General features: G+C 40.1%; 2 protein-coding genes across 17 annotated transcripts in view; one reads left to right on the forward strand and one right to left on the reverse strand.

The window, feature by feature from the left end:
• The window catches only part of OPRM1 (opioid receptor mu 1), a 165,727-nt gene extending 153,201 nt beyond the window's left edge, over positions 1 to 12,526 (forward strand). Inside the window, exon 4 of the mRNA XM_029944034.1 lies at positions 12,488 to 12,526. Coding sequence (XP_029799894.1) covers positions 12,488 to 12,526 — 39 coding nt within the window. The remainder of the gene's footprint in view (positions 1 to 12,487) is intronic.
• Positions 1 to 13,254, reverse strand: part of IPCEF1 (interaction protein for cytohesin exchange factors 1) — a 177,333-nt gene that overhangs the window by 61,922 nt on the left and 102,157 nt on the right. For 10 of the 16 annotated variants that reach the window (XM_029944019.1, XM_029944017.1, XM_029944014.1 and 7 more), the window contains 3 exons: positions 13,205 to 13,244; positions 12,386 to 12,555; positions 3,466 to 3,522 (listed from right to left, as the gene is read on the reverse strand). In XM_029944019.1, coding sequence (XP_029799879.1) covers positions 3,466 to 3,522; positions 12,386 to 12,555; positions 13,205 to 13,244 — 267 coding nt within the window. Of the gene's footprint in view, positions 1 to 3,465; positions 3,523 to 12,385; positions 12,556 to 12,935; positions 13,133 to 13,204; positions 13,245 to 13,254 lie in introns of those variants that run through there. The other 6 variants (XM_029944025.1, XM_029944024.1, XM_029944026.1 and 3 more) reach the window with 5 other exon arrangements.

Consider the following 13,254-nt stretch of genomic DNA (forward strand, 5'->3'; position numbering starts at 1 on the left):
ACTATGGCAGTCTCTCAAAAACTTAAAAATAGAACTACCATATGATACAGCAACTCCACTCCTGGGCACATGACCAAAAAAAAAACCAGTTGAAAACAGAGTTTCAAACAGATAGTGTACAGTAGTGTTCATGGTACCAATATTCACAATTCGCAATGGGCAAAAGGTAGGCACAATCCAAAATGTCCATTGACAGATGTGAGTGGATTTTTTTAAAACTGTGGTCTGTACATACAAGGAATGTTATTTAGCCTTCAAAAGAAAGGAAAATCGGACCCACATGCACCTTGAAGACATCCTGAGTGAAATAAACCAGCCCCCAAAAGGCAAACACTATGTGATTCACTAACATAAGGTACCTGGAATAGTCAAATTTACACAGAGAAGGTAGAATGGTGACTGTCAGGGGTGGAGGAGGGAAGAAATGGAGGGTTAACTGGGGCACCTGGGGTTCAGTCGGTTGAGTGTCCGACTTCGGCCCAGGCCCAGGTCATTCTCTCACAATTCCTGGGCTCGAGCCTCATGTTGGGCTCTGGGCTGACAGATCAGAGCCTGGAGCCTGCTTCAGATTCTGTGTCTCCCCCTTTCTCTATTTCTCTCCTGCTCGTTCTCTCTCTTCTCTCAAAAATAAATAAACATTTTAAAAAAATTTTAAAGATAAAGAAATGAAAAATCGAAATGTTTAATGAGTCCAGCGTTTTGGTTTTGTAAGACAAAGACAGTTCTGGAGAGGGCTGTACAATAATGTGACTATACTTCTTGCCACTGAACTATATCCTCAAAAGTGGTTAAAGGGAAATCTCATGTTATATGTATTTTATTACAAGTTTTCAAAAATTAAAAAATATCTGTTTTAACTTTTTGTTTTTGACTTTAAAGAGAGAATGAGCGTGTGGGGGTGGGGCCATTTCTCTCTCAGAAATGTCTCTACTCGTGGTTCCTACTCATGCCTGGCACAACTCCTTACACCCTAATCCCGAGCTGGATGCTCAACCGACTGAGCCACCCAGGCGCCCCAAAGATAAAAGAATAAATTTAAAACATTTTTTAAAGATACTACTACAAAACTCATTAGAAAGGATGAAAATTGTAAAGGATGAAAATGCATTTGCCACAGTAGTTTTTGCAAGACTGAAAGTGTGAAAATCGTGGCTAATGTGCTATTAATGAGCATCATCTCTTTCACAGGTAAGAGCCATCCACGCACGAATCTGCTACAGAGATAAGGAAGAAGGCCCAGAAAGGCAGGCGTTTGCTTAAGGCTTAAGTAGCTGCAGCACTGGGGTAGAAACTGCCCTCCCGATCCTGAGCCCAGGAATCCTCTTCGACCACACGTTATTTCCTGATGTCTTTTTTGAAGACATTGTTTCAAACACGTTCTCCTAAATTCTGGCTCCTTTAAAAAATATTCAATGTGGTTTTTTTTTTTAATTTCCACTGCACAGTTTCCTTTTGAAATGCTCTTGAAACATGCTCTATGGGAGACCAAGCACAGCAGCACAATGACAAACGAGTTCATCAGTTAGCTTTTCTGTAGACGCAGCTGGGCCCTTGGCCCTTTAAAAAGCTTGCTCCAGAGGGATGATAAATCTGCAAATAATGACGGCACAGGAAAAGCCTCAGCTCTAAACAAAAGTTCAGCTCATCCCATGGGCCACATGGCGTTCTATTGCTTGGGAAATAATCACGTATTACGTGAATTCTTCTTCCAGGTCAGGGACTAGGGAGCTGAAGAACCCCCCAGGGCCTTCTAGTACACCCCCCTGTTTCAGAGCCAAAAATCAACCTTTACACAGGGCTATTAGGTGCATGTTTCAGAATCTCTAGCACAGGATAGGCCATTCTTGCCTAAAGAAAGCACTTCTGGGGTCTAAAAACCCTTAGCACAATTCTTCTGCACAGTATTATGTGAACACATTTCACTTATACATATATAAAATTGTCTTTCTTTGTGTAGTCCTTTTTTTTCCTTTTCTTTTCAGATGCATTTGATCTTCTCAAAGTTGCTCAGAATTATGTAAAGATATTGTTCTTGGTCAAATTGTACTCGTAAAAAAATGGATGCATAGAGAATTACATCACTGACCTAGGGATACTCAATTTGGTTTTTGTTGGGTTTTTGTGATATTTTTTCTTTTTAACGTTTATTTTTGAGAGAGAGAGAGACAGAGTGTGAGTGGGGGATGGGCAGAGAGAGAGAGAGAGAGAGAGAGAGAGAGAGGGAGGGAGACCAGAATCTGAAGTAGGCTCCAGGCTCTAAGCTGTCATCATAGAGCCAGATGCAGGGCTCAAATCCATAAACCATAAGATCATGACCTGAGCCAAAGTCAAACTCTTAACCAACTGAACCACCCAGGCGCCCCAAGGGATAATCAATTTGTAAGAAACTGCAAGACTAGAATCCAGGTGATGGATTCAGCACCATGCTGGTGAAATCCACCTTTCTGTCTGCTTGCTTAAAAGAATTTTAAGTTAGGGGCATGTGGGTGGCTCAGTCAGTTGAGTGTCGGGACTCTTGATTTGTGCTCAGGTCTGATCTCACAGTCATGAGTTCCAGTCCCACATGGTGAGCATGGAGCCTGCTTAAGATACATTCTCTCTCTCTCTCTCTCTCTCTCTCTGTCTCTCCACCTGCCCCTCTCCCCCACTCGTGCTCTCCCTCTCTAAACTAGAAAGAAAAGAATTTATAAGTTATATACACATACATGCACATACACAGATCAATATATTTATACCCATATATTAATATGTATACACAAACTAATAGTTATCCAATGTATGTATATTTATACATGTAAGTTAAATATGTATCGCTTTATTTTTACGTTAGTGTATGTGCGCTTATGTATTTTATCACCTGTTGGTAATTTTTTTAAATTTTAGAATAAAAGGAATTTCTAATTTTAAATTCTACAGATTGATAAATAAACTATAGTATAATTCTATGTATTACACAGCTACTAGAAATGATATATATGTGTTGATGTGAAAACATATTGATAGTATATTGCTTAGTGAGAAAATCAAATTACAAAAATATACACAGTATTTAATTTTTGAAAAGCGTAGGAAAAAATGGAAATATATAGACCAAGATGTTTACAGGGATCACATCAAGCTGATACAATTGTAATTCGTTTAAATAAATAAATAATCAGAATTCATTTCCTTCTTTCTGCTTGCCTCCCTATCTTCTTTTTTATTTTGCTTCATTTCATTTTCTAATTTTTCTAAATGAACACATATTATTTTCTACCGTTTTCAAGCATTTTCAAAATTGATCTAAATTTCCAACCAGCAAGATAATGGATTCTGCCAAAAAAAAAAAAAAAAGATAAAGTAAAACAGAAAGAAGTTGTGGAAACACCATCAAAAGCACCGTGCCCTGCACACCACACCCCTGACTGGGCACGCCAGTCACTGCCAAGGGCTAAGAGGACCATCCTCTCCTACAGCCCAACCTACGTCATTAACTGTGGCATCCTCTTCCCCATCAGCAATGCCGGACCATCTGACTGCCTCCTGAGAACAAGACAAAAGAAACAAAGGATTTCATAGCCTTGGTGTTTCACAATTGATTATGTAAAGTTTGGAAAGATTTTAAAGAAAAATAATATTGGTAACATAAGCCATTGTTCTCACATTATATGAATTTAGCAACAAGAAGTTATTGAAAACAGCCTGACCCGACTATAAACGGAGCTGATCATAAAGCTTCGGTGGTGAGCCATTATTTTGGAAATTCATTCTGGGATCTCCCAAGGAAAATAAATGTTAGGACACAGAGGTAGAGAACATCAGAGAGAATAAATTACTTAAGCTGAATGTTCCCTTTACATTTTTGTAATGTTTATTTTATTTTTGAGAAGTAGGGAGGGGAAGAGAGAGAGGGAGACACAGAATCCGAAGCAAGCTCCAGGCTCTGGGCTGTCAGCACAGAGCGCGATGCAGGGCTTGACCCCACAAACCGAGAGATCATGACCTGAGCCGAAGTTGGATGCTTAACCAACTAAGGCACCTAGGCACCCCAAAAAGTCCCCTTTAAAGATCTTTCCCATTTACTTGAAATTATAATAAAGGGAGTAACAGAATTTAAAAGGCCTTCAATTATTCTTACACTCAGATTTTCAAGTGGTACCTAAACAGTCCTTTTCACCCCTTTCATCCATCAGTCGTCACTTTGAGATAAACTGCTTACTTAAAGCTGCTCACACGTCCGATTTCACCCTGTGTAGACCCATCAGTATTGCATGTTCCATTTTCTCGTTTCTGGTTCAAACTCTGGGAATATATGTTGTCAAAGGGTTCATCAATTTTACATAATTAGTCTGAATTGCCTTCTCTGTACAAACATTTTTAAATATTGAAATTTTGTTTGGGATATACTCAGAAGTTGGTTGTTAACTAAGAACAATGAATATGAAGTTTACATAAATTAGAACCCATTATTCCAAACATTTCGTTTTTGTTTTTTGGGGTTTTTAAAAAAAATTTTTAATGTTTTGTTTATGTTTGAAAGAGAGAGAGAGAGACTGCATGAGAAAGGGAGGGTCAGAGAGGGTGGGAGACAGAATCTGAAGCAGGCTCCAGGCTCTGAGCTGTCAGCACAGAGCCAGATGCAGGGCTCAAACCCACGAACCGCGAGATCATGACCTGAGCCGAAGTCAGACACTTAGCCAACTGAGCCACCCAGGCGTCCCCAAAGCATCTCATTTTGGTAGAACTCTGGGAACACATAAGGTGCTCAATAATGCTTTGATCAATTGAATTACATAACTAATTGTTAATTATGCAATGTAATAAGTAATTTACTCAAAAACCACTGGTACCTGCTCTGTGCCTACAAGTTCTAGGCTCTAGGGATACAGTTTAAACCAGAGAGATAAAGAATATACTCTCAGATGTTTACACTACAGTGAGTAAAAGAAGAAAAGAATCATATAATAAGCTCTGATTGAAGGATTCATAAATTCCTCAGAAATGTTTTCCAATCTATGGCAAACTCATGCAGACATTTTCCCAAAATCTGTGCTAAGAGGTGATTACTAATAAAGGGTGCATAAGACTTAACTGTCTCTTTCCAAGGGAAAACGGACCCATACTTTATTTTTCTTAGGCTGAAACACTTTATATTTACTGAAACTTTCAGAAGCACTGTCTCACAAAAAGAGAAATTCTGACTTTCAAGTATCATTTCCTGCAAAAGTAAATTCTGCTTAATCTAAAACCTGATTAGATCTTTGCTACAGAGATTCTCATGAAACCGAGTCCCAGAAAAAAAGCTCCCTCTGAAATTGGCACATGCAGGGAAAGACCAAAAGCATATGACACATACACAGTTACTTGAACTCACAGACACGTGGAACTAATCTGACAGGGAGGGAAAAAAACCAGATCACATTCAGGCAGGCAGATTGGATTCTCAAAGAACTGAAAAGTCTGCATAATACATATTAAACCAGATATTAACCTTAAACTTCATCAATTCTCATGAAATAAAGACTTGGTGGATTCGCCTTTTCTATGCGAGGCCAAGAGGCTCCTAGGCTCTCTTGAATTGTTGATGTGATAGAACAAATTAAACCAATCAACAGTTACCTGCTAACCAATGCAGGTTTCTGGTAATTTTGAACAAAGATAAAATGTACAAAACTAAAAGAAACCAAAACAGTAAAAGACAGTGAGCCTAGAGGAAATTCACATTTTCCGCCACACTCTTCCTCCCTGTTTACACATTATTTTCTCAGTCTCCCGAACCCCAAAACTTGGAATCATTCTTATTTTCGCCTCAAATGTTTTGTATCTTATATTCAAGCACTCAACATAGTTTGCCATTTCATACTGTTAAATGTGCCCCACACTTTCACTATGTCCACTCCAGTCCCGGAGTTCATGTCTCATGCCTGCATTTTGTCATATCTACTTCTGAAAAGTAGCTATGAAGAATAAGTAGCTTCTGAAAGCTCCAATCTTCTCCAATACGTTCATTTACTACTGCTAAGCAAATATTTCACCTGCTAATTTCATTAGGTCATTATCAGCCTCAAGAACATGCCCTGGCTCCTTACTGCCTACTGGATCAAGTCCACATTCCTGCCCTGGCATTTGATGGCCCCATTTACTGGCCCTGACTCACCTTTAAATGGGGACACCAGACAGCACATGGAAAAGCACCTGGCTCTGGTATTGCTAGATCTTATTTTTAATCTCAACTCTGCCGCTTGCTCCTTATGTGACTTTGAGCAAGCTACTTAAATTCCCTAAGCTTCAGTAAACCTCCTTGAAATAATGATAATGATAACACCTATCTTGCTAGGTTATGGGAATTCAATATAATATCTAACAGTGGGTTGGCACAATTCATTTATATTTTCATTCCTTTGTTCACTTATTCCCTCAGACTGGAATGTCCATCCCCCTACTCTCCTTGGCCATGGGTCGGGAGGAAAACTATCTTTGAAGACGGATCGTACCAGAATCTTCTTTCTGAAGATATTCTATATTCACTGCAACCCACAGAAATAATGTTTTCTGATTGGTGAAAACTATGTTTACCTAGTCAAGGAAATCTTTGACCAAGAAAAATCAGGCAGCTTTGGGAAATAATTTAAAAAAAAAAAAAAAAAAAGGAAAAACACACCTTCTGAGATAGAAAAAAAAGAAAGAGGGGAAGAGAGAATTTTTTAAAAAGCTTATTTTTGGCCCAAAATATTTTCCTTCTCCCCAGACTTTACAGATTCATCTGTATTGTCAACCTCAGCTACTTTTTTTTCCCCCAAAATCTTTCTTTGATTATGTCACTTACATAGTTCTCTCTCCTCTACCAGTCTAGAAGCCATTAATAAAGAGAGAAGTGCAGTCTCTTATTTTTTAAACCCTGTAGTGACATTTACAACTGTTTGCCCAAGTTATTAAGACCTCACTAATACTGGTAGAAGGATATGCATCGTGGGCGGGGAGGTGGATGAATAGGTCAGTGGCTGCTAAGCTTTTCATGTTGGGTTCACCTACAAAGAAAACATTTTAAATCTATCCTCCATAACTAATATTTAACTGTGCTTTGTAATTAAAGCCTAGCTTGTTTAGGCAATGCCTCCAAGTTGATTTCCAGCATAATGCATATGTTCTCTTGATGTATTTTGCTAGTCCACATACAGTCCTGCATAATATAAGAAAACCCATCAGTGAGATGAGTGAATGCTCTCTGAATAGAAACATTTAAGAATTTCACTAATTTTAAATGAGTTATATAATATACATTTACTTTATAATAGGTATAAATAAAACCCACCATATATTTCTCAAGGAACTAAACAAGATTTTAATTAAGAATTCTTAGAAAAGAGGGGTGTCAGGGTGGCTCAGTCAGTTGGGTGTCTGACTCTTGATTTCAGCTCAGGTCATGACCCCAGGGTCCTGGGAGCCAGCCCTGTGTTGGTCTCTATGCTGAGCATGGAGCCTGCTTGAGAGTCTGTCTCTCTGTCTGTCTCTCTCTCTCCTCCCCCTCTCTCCCTCTGCACCTTTCCTCCACTTGTGCTGCTCTTTTTCTAAAAAAAAAAGAAAAAGAACCAAAAACAAAAGAAAAAGTAAAGAAGCAAAAGAATTTCTTAGAAAAGGAAAATAAGCTATAGCAAAAGCAGAAAAATCTAAAGCCTTAAAAATAAAAGATACTTTTAATGACTAATAACATCTTAAGGACTTGTCACTGTTTTGTAGTGACACACGTGAAGGAAAACAGTAATTCAGAACTTTGCTTCTCCTTCACCAGAGAGAAGATGTTGGTCCCAAACTTCGCCAGCTATGCCTGGGATCCGGGTAAAGTGCTGGAGTCTAACCAGAGTCTTCCTGGGAAACCATCTGCCTCCCTTTCTACATTTTCTGCCCCCAGTCGGAGCAAGATGAAATTGATCAAGATCACCAGACCCTTGTTTACAGCCATTGGCCACAATAAGAAATAATTATATTTTTTTTAATTTTTTAATGTTTATTTAGTTTTGATAGAGAGAGAAAGAGAGAAGAGGGGAGGGGCAAAAAGAGGGAGACACAGAATCTGAAGCAGACTCCAGGCTCTGAGTTGTCAGCACAGAGCCCAATGTGGGGCTCAAACTCATGAAACAGATCAGGACCTGAGCTGAAGTCAGATACTTAACGAACTGAGCCACCCAGGCGCCCCTAGAAATAATCTTAAAAAATAGCCCCTAATACAATGTTACCAAATGGGAGCAGCTGTGCAGGACCTACTTGGGAGTATGGAACCCTTTGAGCAAATCTCAAATTCCACCTTCTCCTGTACCTATTTTTAAGAATACAGGGGCGCCTGTGTGGCTCATTCAGTTAAGCGCCGACTTTGGCTCAAGTCATGATCTTGCAGTTCATGAATTCAAACCCCGCCATCAGGCTCTCTGCTGACAGCTCAGAGCCTGGGGCCTTCTTGAGATTCTATGTCTCCTTCTCTCTCTGCCCTTCCCCTGCTCACGCTCTCTCTGTCCCTCAAAAATAAAAAAAGTTTAAAAAAAATTTTTTTAAAGAATACAAGTAGAAGTCTCTTTATTGGAAAATCATTAAAAGAAGTCCTTATCTAAACCATTTCTCAAGATCCCCATGGGGAATGTAAATGCTGATGATTCCTAACCCTCATTTAGTTCATGAAATGGGCAAATATTAATTGAATGCCTAGTGTCAGCCACTGCACTAAAGACCATGCACTTGTGGTCCTGCCCTACAGAGATCATGATCAATTACAGAAGACAGCAAGTCTAACAAACATGTACACAAGAGGAAGAAGGTTATAAAACTAAGAAAAATACAAGCTTCTCTGGAAGGAGGCAGAAGTGCCCTGATTTAGGTCAGAGGATAAGGGAAGACCACGTAGAAGGAAGGCTTCTAAAATTTTATTTCTAAGGAGGACTTAGGTCAATGGGATTGTGTGGGAGAGAGACTTTGGGGCTTGGGGACTAAGGTTTTTCTGGGCAGAGAACAACATCTGTAGAAAGGCTCAAAGAGAGCCAGCATATGTGATGCTAGCAAGGAACTGAAGGAAATTCCGTAGTCGAAAGCTGGAGGTTGAAAGGGTAGGGGGTGGTGAAATAAGATGCGGGTCAGGAGACTTTCACAGGGAGGAAAGAGATTGGTACTTTATCCAAGTGGGAAGGGAAAACAATTGTGTGGATTTCAAATGCAAGACAGCAAACAGCCTGGGTTTTTGTGGCTGGTAAACTTGAATACAGTTTTATGAGCCCTGGCACACATTCTTGTGTGCTGTAGCACATTCTAAGTACATAACATGGGGTGTGAAAATGGCAGATGAGTGTCTGGACTTGACCTTTCTCAAGGAAATCTGGGTAGTGCTGTTTGAAGCAGCAGTGTCATGAAGGAAGAAGGTACACCACGAATCAGTTACTGGGTGACAGCACGACAGAAAGGGTGCCCAGAATGGTGAGGGTGATGTGTCAGTGAGCAAGGGACCAACAAAGGGATCCCATGGATAGAGCCATGTCCTTTTACATGAGAATTGCCCTAGACTTAATCTCCAGAGCTGTTCTCTCAGAACCTGACTGAAGGCTGTCATTTATCCTGGTGTCTGCATGGGGTCAGGCCGGCATATGGCAACAATTCCCGCTGTGGAGGCAAAGGGGCGGAAGGTGATCTGTTTTCCTCGCTTACTACTTGCATCATGGGGCTACACACAACATCGCCCTGAATCTCAGCCTTCCCAACTTTCAAAATGTGGTGACAATTACTACCTCAGAGGGTGTTTTTGAAGAGTAAGAAAGAGCATGTGTGAAGGGTACCTAGACTATCCCTTGGCATCATAGTAGGCATTCATGAAGAGGCTATTCTGGCTGGGATGCTATTGGCTCCATTACCTCCCAGCACCAGGCCATGGAAGAAAGAATAGAGAATAGGGAAGAGAGAATAAGAGGTTTGCTCATTAGGCATTTAGTGCCTTGGGAGCTACTGTGTTGAATCTGAATTCCTTGTGTGGCAGAAAGTAAATAAATGTTCTTAGCTTGAGGACATGTGCTTGGTTCTTATTTCACAGTTGACATTCACATGGATACCAGGAATATGACTGCTAATTAAGTATTCATTGAGTAGCCTTTTTTCCCCAACAACAAACATATAATTAAGATGTCAGGGAACGCACACACGCCCACTCCTTGGGTGTATGTATGTGTGTGTGCATAGAAAGAGAGAGAGAGTGAGAATTTCCCTGTAATAGAGTCATAGAATTAGGGAGCTCATGGTCCCTGTTACATACCACGAGTTTCTTAGCATAACTCCAAGACCAGATAACAGTAAACTTATTCTCCACTCCATATCGCTAATCTACCTCTATTCAAGTTCACGATTTATTGCTACCTGAATACATCTGCATGAAAGCAAATGAAGATCGGGCACTTGAGTGTGTCAGATGCTCTCTCCTTTACCTCTTTCCAATCTCATCTCAGATGACACTTCTGCTCCCTGTGGAAACATGAGATTCCTATTGCCTAAAACAGGGTCCTCTGAGTTCCTCCTATAAGAAATGCCTAAGCCAAATGAGCCAATGAACCAAATCAGCCAAATCAGCCAAATCTGTAACCATGTGTGAATCAGAGGGGGGGCTTCTTTAAATTCTGTGAAGATGGAGACAGCACCAAGAACATATTTGCTCAATAATTCTTTGAGGAAATTAATGCCATGCTTCTAAGTTTGTTACTTCCCATGGATGTGCCATGCTTGATCAATACCCAATCCTTCCAACAGCCTCTAGAAATTCTCAGAGAGCTATTAAAAGGTGTGTCAGTTAAGTCCTCTCAATTTATAAAAGATGCAGATTAGCACTGGCTGCAACTACCCAAAAGCAAGAGCCAAAAATAATATGAAACAGGAGGAAGAAATCTGTAATGACCTTAATTCCCTGTAAAAAAAAAAAAAAAAAAAAGCTGTGTTCATTTAGGAAAAATCCCTGAAAATAGAAGGTGCGACCCTAGCCATAGGTTGCCTTAATTTGGGTAAAACTATTCCATACCAAGCAAGAGATGACGGATATACCCCGAAGGAGGAGAGAGAGAGACGGAAGACTGCAGATACCTGCATACTCCGCAAGGTGATTCTTTCTTGCAACTCTCCCAAATCTCGATAAAGTTGTTACAGCTCACCAAAGCCTTAAAAAATACATGTTTTATGGAACTCAGTGAAGAACTTTGTACCATGTTTTGCATGGGGTGAAACCAAAGCAATTAGCTTGAGAACAAGGGGCTGGAGGGGGGTGGTAGAGAAAGAAGCATGGAGGGGGCGGGGGATGGTGCAAACACTTATCCCAGAGTCCAGTTTTGCCAAATCTTTACAGAACAGGTGCCTAGGGGCATGTGGGTAACAAATTCCATATTAATGACCAATGAATATAAATTGATCCTCTAAAAATCTTGCCCACAAAGTATACGCAGCACCTCTGTGACATTTATGGAGTTACATGCTCTAACGCTCTGTTACTTGAGTGATGGGGATCCACAGGCCATTTTAGAAGAATGGCGTCATACAGAAAGGATGTCTCTTGCTCAGGGTCAATTCCTAAGTAATTTCCCCTTAACTGCTTAAAGGACCTCCACTGCTGACCTTCACTGGACCCCAAAAGAAACTTCAGCTCTCCCAAGATCAGCAATTGGGCACTGGGGGTTAATGGAGAGAATTCCTATATGACAAGGCTCTACTCATTCAATATTCAACAACATCATGGTCTTCAAAAAATGTTGCTAGCCAGGAACGATTGGCAAACCTTCCCACAGTAACTTTATTTCCAGCCCTTCCCAACAGAAAACTAGCCTGTGAAGCAGACCACAAAAGTGTACTGCTGATTAAGGATACATCAGGTAACTTTCTTTTCAAGTGTTGTCTGATCATCAGTCTTTGATGCCATCACCGAGCACGCCAAGAACAAGAGACAACAGTCAGCAGCCCAGCACTGGCCCACGGATTAGCGACTCCAAAACCAACCCACCCAATAAAGAAGGGCAGAGGCCAAAATAGTAAAGAAGGAGAAATGAAAATAGATCCTGTGGACTGAATCAGTTTACGCCCCTAATAGGTCTTAAAGCCGATTCCCTGTTTTACTAGATCTTAATAATATAAAGTTTCCATATAAAGTACAGTCCATATAAATCTTGAAATGAGTACAATTTCTCATGGAAGAGTAATAAAATTCATAGACTGGTATAAATTTAGAGTGCAATAGCTTTCCTCTATATTGGATCAGAAAAGGTTTCTAGAACATATTTATTTGCTCTGTTCCAAGTTCCAGGAATAAACAGGAACTTTCGCATAGGAAACACCAGCTCCTCAGAGATCTTTAATCCACCCTTTGTCAGAGCAGCTGCAAAGGACAGTAAGATTCTGGACTCACCATTTGGTTGCTGTACCAATAGAGCGACGTCCCCTTCAGCACCACCCAGAACTTTTTCCATTTGTTGCTTAGGAAAGTTCCTTTTTCTTTTTTCTTGTATAGCCACCCCTGGCAGTCAGCATGTCCCAGGTCTTTACATGATATCCTCCTCCGACTCATCGTAAAAAACCCTGCAACAATTATATGCAAAGGTAAGTAACATTGTACCCTGATCTCCCTGACCAAGTGGAAGGTAACCATTGTTTACCTCTTGGGAGTTGGATTTTTCACCAAAATTTATGCAAAGTAAATGCAAAAAAAAAAAAAAAAAGAAGAAGTAATTTATTTATTTTCTTTTTAAGCATTCGTTTGGTGCTTAGAAGGTACAAGATACGACCAAAGAAAAGGGAGGCTCACATGCAAGTGTTAGTCTAAGAATATTATTCAACAAGAATAAGTTGAAAAAATTCAAATCATGAGCCAGCCTGGCAGGCACATCGCTGTGCTAACGCAGCTCCTTTCAAAATAATAGCGGTCATTATGCAATAGATAGAGAAGGGTTAATGCCCACCTAAACACAGCTACTTCCCGACTCGGTGCCAGCTTTTCTAAGCTTTATTGACATACCACGAGGGATTAATCCAAATGAACAGCATGCCGTCATTTCTTAAAATCGATCCAAAAATAACCAAAAATTTAATCTGCCATCCACCTTCTGATATGAGCATTAAGACAGACCAAAAAAAAAAAAAAAAATCTGATCCCAAAGAAAGCATCGGAGAGAAAACCCACACTCACGCACACAAAAGGGGGATAAAGAAACAAAAGAGATCTAATTACCTTGAGTTTTCTTTCTCTGCTTCTGACGCAAGGGAACCTGCTGATAATGC

Source organism: Suricata suricatta, chromosome 7 (assembly GCF_006229205.1).
Source record: "Suricata suricatta isolate VVHF042 chromosome 7, meerkat_22Aug2017_6uvM2_HiC, whole genome shotgun sequence".
NCBI lineage: Eukaryota > Metazoa > Chordata > Mammalia > Carnivora > Herpestidae > Suricata > Suricata suricatta.